This window comes from Acanthisitta chloris, unplaced genomic scaffold, assembly GCF_000695815.1.
Source record: "Acanthisitta chloris isolate BGI_N310 unplaced genomic scaffold, ASM69581v1 scaffold23069, whole genome shotgun sequence".
NCBI lineage: Eukaryota > Metazoa > Chordata > Aves > Passeriformes > Acanthisittidae > Acanthisitta > Acanthisitta chloris.
This window is the reverse complement of record NW_008693404.1, coordinates 1-9,579: the sequence shown is the minus strand read 5'-3', so window position 1 is coordinate 9,579 and position 9,579 is coordinate 1. Positions and strand designations below refer to the sequence as shown.

The following is a 9,579-nucleotide window of genomic DNA, read 5'->3' as shown; positions in this document are numbered from 1 at the left end:
GCAGCCCCTGCCCGCTCCATTCGCCCCTGGGCGGACGGACGCGTTACACCTTGAGCGCTTTGTCGCCTGGCCGGTTTTCTGCCGTCGGTGTTTTCCAGCCGCGCTGTGGGCAGGGCGGGCGGCTCAGCGCAGCGCAGGGAGCTGCCGGAGCTGGGAATGTGACGCGGCGCTTTGTCCCCGAGCCAGCTGCAGAAGGATTTGGAGGAGGTGAAGGAGCTGCTGGCGAAAGCCACGAGGAAGCGAGCGCGCGATGTGCTGGCGGCAGAGAAACACAAGCTGGAGCTGGAGCTCAAGAATCAGCCTCCGCCGAAGCCCAGGGACGCGGCGGAGGAGGAGAAGTCGTCGCTGGGAGGGTACACGGTGAAAATAAACAACTACGGTAGGGTTATTTTCCCAGAGCTCCAGTATCTCCCCGCAGGGAAGGCAGGGTGGCATCACTGCCACTTAGAGTTGCCACTTAGCATCATAGCCGAGCCCTAACTGTTTATTCCACACTGGAGATCCCACTTTAACAGTCACTAGGTGCTTACCTTGCCCTCCCAGTCCTGTGTGGATCCATCCTGTCTGTGTGCTAGTGCTAGTGGGATGCATTAAGCATCCCTGGTCTAGCCACTGGTATTTTTCCATTGCCTAGTGCTTGGCAGGATTGAAGGAGTGAGCCTTGGCTTCTCTGCTCGCCATGTAGGTGAGAGGAGAAGGAGTTGCTCAAGATACTTGTCGTGCAGGGAGTAAGGGAAAAAGTGGGTCAAGGAAACTGCAGGAGGAGCAGACACTGCCTTTGGCTCTCCTTCTGCCTGAGCTGAGACATGGTTGTCTCAGAATTTGCACAAGTTAGGGAACAGGGCTACAAGTTATTCCTGAATAATTCATGTTTTCCCCTTATCCTTCTGTTTCAGTAAGGCAGAGATCCTAGTCATTCTAGGGCACTTTTTGGAGGAGTTGGAATGGAGTGCATGGAGCTTATGGAGGAAAGGTAGAACTTCATCTCTTTCTTTTCTTCACTTGCAGGTTGGGATCAGTCAGATAAGTTTGTTAAGATTTACATCTCATTAAATGGAGTTCAGAAGCTTCCAGCTGAGAGTGTGCAGGTGAATTTCACAGAGAGGTGAGTTCATCTTGTTGCATGGCTGAGGAATGCTGCTTGAGCTTTAGAGTGTGTTGAGTTTGTCTCTGGATCAGCCTTTACTCCCCACTCCCTCTCTTTCTTTGTTTAAACTTGAGCTGTGTTGGGTTTTAGTAGCACTCAGCATATAGCCTGAAGTACAGCTCTCAGAGAATGTCAGGGAGTTTGCACTTTTAAGTGCTTATTGCAGCTCACCATGCTTGGCAGGACTTGCAGTGTTACCCCTGGGGTTTGGTGGTGATGGAGCTGAAATCTGCCTTTCCAAGGTTATAGGAGATCAGTGAGCTAGAAGGAACCCTAAAGACCTTGATTCGTTGTGAAGTCTGAATTGGTCCTTTTAATTCCTCAGTGCTAAATCCAACTGAGCACTTGAGAGCCCTGGGAATAGAGTAATTCCAGCCTTCCCAAGAAATATGCCTGCTGAAGGGCTTTCAGACACTGGTTTTGGTGGCATGGCACAACAGCCTTGCAGCAGCTGGAATATCTGTGCCTTTCCTCCCTCCATTTTCTGCTTCCAGGTCATTTGATCTGCTAGTGAAGAATCTGAATGGGAAGAACTACACCATGACCTTCAACAACCTCCTGAAGCCCATCTCTGTGGAAGGCAGCTCCAGAAAGGTCAGTGCACCTTGTCTCAGAGGTCATTCAGGTCCCTTACGAAGTATCATGTTCACTACCTGACTCTAGTTCTAACCTTCAGCTCCTCCCTCCTTCTGTAAGGTCTCTGCACTGTGAATGTGATTCTCACTAATCTCTGATTGTCATAACTGTGGAATTAGCTTCTGGAATCCTATTTCAAAAGATCATGTCTGGATATTGTATGGTTGGGGTTTTTTTTGAACAGGATTGCAGACAAAATTGAGCAGAAAATTCCACCAAGCATCCATTGCACCTTTGTGCTTCTAAATACCTCTGAGAAATTATTTGCAGTTCTGAGGTCTCAGAGATTTGTCAGCAGACTGAAATCCTGGGAAGCTTAAACTGGCTTAATTCCCAAAGCGAAGTCTGAGACCTGCTCTGCCTTGCTGAGGGTACAACTGAACACTGGTGGTGTGGCTTAATCCCGGTTGGGGTTAATTTTCTGAGGGAAAAATGAACTCTATCCCAACTGAAACCAGGACAACGAGGAACATTTTACTGCTGCTGACTGCAACGGGTGATATAGGACACCATTTATAGGATAAGGAGTAATGGGGAGAAATGGAAAGAGGGAAATTTAGATTAGGTATTAGGAGGAAGTGTTTTCCCTGTTGTGGTGGTGAGACCCTGTCCCAGGTTGCCCAGGGAGGCTGTGGCTGCCCCAACCCTGGCAGTGTTCACAGCCAGGTTGGATGAGCCTTGAGCAACCTGCTCTGGTGGGAGGTGTCCCTGCCCGGGGCAGGGGGTGGGGCTGGATCATCTCTGAGCTTCATTCCAACCCCTTAACATTCTGGGATTCTGTATCCCTACTGTGCTACTTTTCAGGCTTAGGGAGGTGTCACATACCTCGTGTGACATACCTTAGCGACATCTGATGTGAAGAACTGCTGGTTCAACTGGAAATTGCCCTAAAAGTAGGACAGAGTGAAACTAAACCAACTGAAATAACTGAGAGGGTGATGCTTTGGTGATTTTTAACTCTGCACAAAGTGAGCAGTGGTCATGTACTTGCTCAGCTAAGCTAAAGCTGCAGCAGATTCCTGTCTGCTGTGGCACACAGGAATTCGTTGCAAATTCAGGTCAAGGGTGCAATTTAATAGGCTTTGTTTCTGACTTGCAAGCATGTTTCAAGGTTAAGCAATACCCTAAAACTAGTTTCTTATCTTTGGAGAAATAAATTGGAAGAGCCTCTACCTGAACTTATAGTTTCATAGTATGTTAAGGGGCTGGAATGGAGCTTAGAGATCATCCAGCCCCAACCCCTGCCCGGCAAATTCAGGTCAAGGGTGCAATTTAATAGGCTTTGTTTCTGACTTGCAAGCATGTTTCAAGGTTAAGCAATACCCTAAAACTAGTTTCTTATCTTTGGAGAAATAAATTGGAAGAGCCTCTACCTGAACTTATAGTTTCATAGTATGTTAAGGGGCTGGAATGGAGCTTAGAGATCATCCAGCCCCAACCCCTGCCCGGGGTCTCACCACCAGCAAAAGCAAAGCTCCTTCCTAATATCTAACCTAAATTCCCCTCTTTCAGTTTGTCCCCGTTGCTCCTTGTCCTGTCACTCCAGTTCCTAACAACTTGGTATGCTTGGAGGAGTCTAGTAAATCCAGTCACCCTTTACCAGGCAGTCCTGGGCATTGAGCATCCTGAGGATCACTGAATGGTGTTTCTGCAGCACTTCATGTTCTTCTGTGTTGGCACTGTGGTTCTGTCCTGGCATTCTATGAATCACACCATTTCAGTTGTCCACAGTTTTGGACCCTGAAGCTGAGTACATGCTGTAATTTTTGTATGCTACCTAATAATGAAGAGCTGAGAGAAACGATCCAGGAATTTGTGAGTGTGCAAGAGGTTCATGTTATAAGCTAATCTTATTCACTGTGACTAGCATCCCCTCATGAAGCATTCTAAACTCATGCCTTGCTGTTCATTGTGCAGATAAAGACAGACATGGTCCTTGTGATGTGTAAGAAGAAGAAGGAGGAAAAATGGGATTGTCTCACTCAAGTGGAAAAAGAAAGCAAAGAGAAAGAGTAAGTGTCTTTTCAACCCTCCATCTTGTTTTCCATTTCTCCTTGTTGCCTTAGCACTGCAGGGAGATGTGTTCTGTACTGCCTGCAGCCAGGCTCTCAGAACTGCTGGCTGGGGGGAGCAGGCCCCTAAGGTGAGATAGAATCACTAGGTTGGGATTTCTTTTGCTACTTGTAGGACTGGCAGTAGAGGAGATATCCTTTGAGTAGCTGTTTGCAGCTCTTCTGCTGTTCTATTGCTAATGACAAAGGATCTCTATCATAGGAAACATGATAGAGAAGACCTGCAGTGAGTGCTAAAGGCAATCAACCAATTAAACATTCATTTGCATTTTGGTGGCTGCAAAGTCTGCTCTAGTGAGGTGACATTTTCAGGTATATATTGTATAAAAATATATATACCCTGCAGCGATACTGGTCAAAATAATGAACATTTTGTCACCTGTGCATGAAGTACCTGCACAAAAATCCCACTGTGCTGGTGGCAAAACAGATCTTTGTTTGGGTAGATGACTGCCCAAAGTCTCAAGCCAATTTGTATCACTTGGGAGCAGTCCTACAAGCAGCTCAGACACTGGGTGGTAAATGACAGCAGGAGACACCTGGAGACAAGAGACTTTTTTTTTTTTAAAATATACATCAAATATAATGATTTTACATTATTTTATGTGCATACCCACCCTGAAGCATGGAATAGGTTTATCTCTGCCAATACCTATTCATTTTGTGTATGTTTATAGGGTGGTTTGCTAAAACTGATTATTCCTAATGAACCATATCTGAATTTAGAGCAAAATGGCCTTCCCCTCTCCTGTGGCATGACAGGAGATTCAGAGAGGTGACTTGACAACCAGTGCAGGTTTCTGGCTGGTGGTTAGTGTGAAGAACTCGCTCCCTCTGCTGATGTCTTTTGATTGCCATGTTTTTCCATAGCCTGCACTAGGAACTACCTGGAGAGGTTTGGAAAATGGGATAGAGAGAGGCAGTTTTGCCAAGAGGGTGTTGTGTGTAGTGGGGTAATTTCAAATTGCTTTGAAATTGAAAAGGAGACAATTAACCTCTGGGGTCCTCTGAAAAATGGGAAGCAGAAAAAAAAGCATTTTGGGATGTGAATGTGATCACTTTAAAGAGCTCAGTGTGGTGGTTTTTCTATTTTTACCAACTTGTCACATGACAACACAGATATTTGCACTTTGTGTGTCTCTTGTATTTCACTTCTGCTTCCTAAAATTAATGTTGGGTGGTGCTTCCTGGATCGTGTTTACTGCAAAATGCTTCCCATGGGACATAGATTCCTAGAATGTTAAGGGGCTGGAATGAAGCTCAGAGATGATCCAGCCCCAAGCCCTGCCCTGGGCAGGGACACCTCCCACCAGAGCAGGTTGCTCAAGGCTCAGCCAACCTGGCTGTCAACACTGCCAGGGTTGGGGCAGCCACAGCCTCCCTGGGCAACCTGGGACAGTGTCTCACCACCACAACAGGGAAAACTTCTGCCTAATATCTAGCCTAGATTTCTCTCTGTGTTTATCCCTGCAGTTCCTGAGCAAGATTCCTAGGTACAGTACTTGCCTTGTACTTGGTCTAAGGCTGCTCCTTAGGATTCTCCCTATTTGGAAGCTGCCTGAGACTGCTGTTACCTAAAGATTTTGCCAAAGCAAGATCCTGACTATTGCTAGGATGTTTCAAGGAAGCAGCAGCATGTTATTTTTCACTTAGAGTTGTTGTCCACAGCTGACCTTGTCGTGTCTGTGTGTTGCAGGAAGGCTGCCTACGACACTGCAGATCCCAGCGAGGGGCTGATGAACATTTTAAAAAAGATGTATGCAGAAGGGGATGATGAGATGAAACGAACCATCAACAAGGCCTGGGTTGAAAGCAGGGAAAAGCAGTACAAAGGGGACATACCCATGGATCTCTGAGAGTAACCCCAAGGGCTGCCTTAATACTGATCTTCCATGTGAGACATGCTGTGCTGCAAAGGTCATCGTTTTACACAACCTTCTTCCAAGCAAAGACAGTCATTTTCCATTTCAGGTTGGAGAAAATATTTAAATAAAATAGCTTATAAAGCATTTCCTTCAGTCAAGTGGTTCACCATTTCCTCAGGAGTGGAGCATAGGTGTATCCTTACCCCTCCTTGAAAAACATCTCAGTTGAGTGCTCTGAGGCCCAGAACAGAATGTAAATTGAAGGAACCCTAACCTAGGATGGGTCAAGGCCTCTGTGTTGCCACTGGCAGCTGTACCCAGCTGGTTGCTGGGGCTAATGGCATGCTCACTACACGGGGTGTGGCTTTTTGATTAGATGTGGGAAAGTGTTGAACTGTAAAAGCATGTCACAAAGGGAGAAGTGCTGAAGAAAGCAGAGTCCCTATCCTGAGCACCTGACAGCTGAGCAGAAACAATATAGTGCTAATCCTGTGGTATTAAAATTTAATGATTACACTCAGAAGTTAATTACTGGCTGTTTAACCTCTGAATTTTGGAAATGAAGGCAGCTCTTCAGTTCCAACTGTGAGCTCCCTGGGGTGTCTTTGTGGTAGCATCAGCCACAGGAGAGGAGTGAGCTGTTGGTGCTGGACAGGGAGCTTGCCCTGGCTTTAGCTAGGAGGGTGTGAGGACAAGAGAGACAAGCTCTGCTTTCCCCATCAGCTCTCAAGGGTTTGAAGGTAATGGAGCAAGAAGTGTGTTGAGATAGCTTACACTCTGAAATGTGACAGCTGGGGATGAGGGGTTGCTGTCAGTTGCTGCCAGTGCTATTTGGCCTCTGCTGCCACCTCCCAGCCCCACTGCTGAGGGGGACAGAGCAGCCCCTGCCCCTTTACTGTGCTGCTTTGAAGAAGAGTACAGGGCAAACGTGAGCTTAGCAGCAGGCTTGTTGTTACTGTGTCCTTCCTGCTTCCTTCTCATGTGTCTCCCAAGGACAGATTTGTTGTTACCTTGTGAATTAAGGAAGCCATTACTCTCCTGTCAGGATCTGGACCAGGACTTGCTTCAAGGTAGCAAGTGCTGGCCCAAGCACTGCACGACAGACAGGAGCTAACTACTAGCACGGTGTAGTTTCTAACAAGTCCTTTAGCCACTTTGCCTGCTTGTTAATATAAATACCTACTTAGTTTGCATAGCAAGAGTATCTAAACTTGAGGTCATGTTTATTTCCAGTCTGTGTTCCTCACCCCTGTTGGTGGCAGAATACCACTTTGCCCTGTTGTGCAGTTTCATTTATGCTTTTACCCAAATGACCATGATAAACTTACCATATGGTGACAAAAAAATTTGCTTGAACGAGCCTTGTGCTGTATGTCTTTATTTCTAGTGTTGCCCTTACCACAAAGCTCAGCAATCAGGTAATCAAACTGCCCCCACACAGACCTGCTGGTCAGCTAATGCCAGCTGCAATCCAGTGAGTTTAACAAATCCTGATTTCTCGTCCTTCCCATATCAGTCTGACTAATCAAAGCAGCACCGTCCTGGCTAGGAGTCCAGCGTCAAGCACACAAACTGAGCCTTGTTCGTGCTTTCCACCTGCATGATTTCCACCCTGGTGGTTACCACATGGCCCTCTGCACCCCAGACACCTGAGCATGGTCAGCAAAGTGCCGGAAGACGATCCTGCTGAGCCTCCAGCGCCGCTTCACCCCCCTGGGCCGGGATGTCATCACGCACCGGTTACGGATCCGCACGGGGCAGCTGTCCCGGGGCAGCTGAGCAATCTCCTTGTCAGCCACTTCCTGAAAACCAGACCACAGCACAGGATTTACCTGTGTTCTCTGAGGGGCTTAGTGCCAGGCCTCAAAATCTGGCTGTAGAGTAGGTACCACCACGACTTTAACACCTTAGGAGTTTGTTGTTTGGTAGGGAACTTTCACCTCTCTTCCTCACTCAGCCCTTCCTTTCTGGGAATCCCAACAGTGCATGTAAACTGATCCACAGAGACCCCAAAATTAACCTTATTACACAGACTGCACAACCTCAAGCCACTCGTTATAATTAGCCAAGTCAGCTTGTCCCTGTCCATGTTGCAGGGTGGGCTAACCCTTTAAGAGACCCCAAAATTAACCTTATTACAGACTGAACAACCTCAAGCCAGGAATTACAGTCAGTCAAAAACCCACTTGGCTTTCTCCTTGTTGCAGGGTGGGCTAGTCCTTTAAGATGGGCTGAATTTAAATAGATGTTCTTTGTTAACTGCCTGTCCAGGTAATATGCCTTGATGTTAGTAAAAAAGGATCTCATATACTTTGGGAGGTGTTGCAGGACTTTCTTTTGGTTGTTTGCCTTTTTCCCCCCCCAATCTAAGGTTTATTTAGGAAGCTAGAAAAGTAACCATATTATCAGAACATATCCCATATTATCAGAATATATCCCACAGTATCAGAAATAATGAAAAGAGCTTTGTGAATCTGTACTAGTGACAGTGTGAAGGGGAAAAATGTGGCTTCACTGTATTTAGTGTTACAAATGCTGCTTAAAGGAGAAGCACTGGTTTGAATCCTGGGCTGCATCTAAAGGAGTGTGGCAGCAGCTCAAGGGAGGTGATTCTCCTCTGCTCTGCTCTTGTGAGACCCAACTGGAGCACTGCACACAGTTCTGGTGTCCCTGACATAAGAAGGACATGGAACTGTTGGAGCAAATCCAGAGGCCACAAAGCTGATCAGAGGACTGGAGCACCTCCCCTATGAGGACAGGCTGAGGGAGTTGGGGCTGTTCAGCCTGGAGAAGAGAAGGTTGTGTGGAGAACTCAGAGCACCTTCCAGGATCTGAAGGGGCTTCAGGGAAGCTGCAGAGGGACTGTTAGGAGCTGCAGTGATCTCCCAATCCAACACACACATTCTGTAGTCAGCTGAACACACTGCTGTTGCAAACACCCCCAAAAGGCTGAGGTATCTATGCAACACGGCATGACTGTGCTCCTGAGCTGGGCAAACATTTGTGACCTGGCACAGCCATTCGGATCTGCAGAGTCACCACCGTGGCCCAGAGCAGGTCAGGGCAGCAAGAGCCACCTGTGGGCTCAGGCCCTGCCCAGGCACAGCTGTGGGGTGGCTGCTGGTACCTGCAGCTCCTTGGGCAGGATGGAGTTCTTGCGGATGGCGTTGATGCGCAGCCGCTCGTCCGCGTACTCGTACGCCAACCTCCTCCTCTTCACGTCCCGCAGCATCCGCCAGTCCACGTAGTAGCTCCTCACCTGCCCTGGGCAGGGCCAGGGCAGAGCCTGGAGAGAGAAATCAAGTTTGTGTTTCCTGCCTGTCACATGTGGCGTGCCCCAGTCACGTATGAATTGTTATTTCCATGAATCACAAAATCACAGAACGGTTTGGGTTGCAAGGACCTTGAATATCATCTGGTCCAACTCTCCGTCCATGGGCAGAGCTCCATCCAACCTGGCCTTGAACACATGGAGTCATGGAATATCCTGAGCTGCAAGGGATCTGCAAACATCACCGTGTCTAACCCCTAGCCCTGCACAGGAAATCCTCAGGAATCACACCCTGTGCTGAGAGCACTGGACAAACACTCCTGGAGCTCTGTCAGCCTTGGGGCTGTGACACTGCCCTGGGAGCTGTTCAGTGCCCAAACACCTCTGGGAGAAGAACCTTGTCCTGAAATCGAACCTAACCCTGTTCCAGTGCCCAAACACCTCTGGGGGAATAACCTTTCCCTGATATCCATCCTAACTCTCCCCTAAAACACAGCTCCAGCCATTCCCTCGGGTCTAAGAAGTGTGAGGTGGGATCTGTTACCGGAGACACAACGAAACCCATGTTACACCCGTGTTGTACGTCAT

General features: G+C 47.8%; 2 protein-coding genes across 2 annotated transcripts; one reads left to right on the top strand and one right to left on the bottom strand.

The window, feature by feature from the left end:
* Positions 1-171: 171 nt before the first annotated feature.
* CACYBP (calcyclin binding protein) lies at positions 172-5,864 on the top strand (the record flags this gene model as incomplete). The annotated part of the gene is made up of 5 exons (XM_009083071.1): positions 172-379; positions 1,009-1,105; positions 1,642-1,741; positions 3,701-3,795; positions 5,552-5,864. Coding segments are annotated over 5 exons (660 nt in total), but the record flags the coding sequence as incomplete, so codon positions are not given.
* A 1,475-nt stretch (positions 5,865-7,339) lies between these two features.
* MRPS14 (mitochondrial ribosomal protein S14) lies at positions 7,340-9,006 on the bottom strand (the record flags this gene model as incomplete). Its single annotated transcript, XM_009083070.1, has 2 exons — positions 7,340-7,522; positions 8,848-9,006. Coding segments are annotated over 2 exons (342 nt in total), but the record flags the coding sequence as incomplete, so codon positions are not given.
* Between the last annotated feature and the right edge of the window lie 573 nt (positions 9,007-9,579).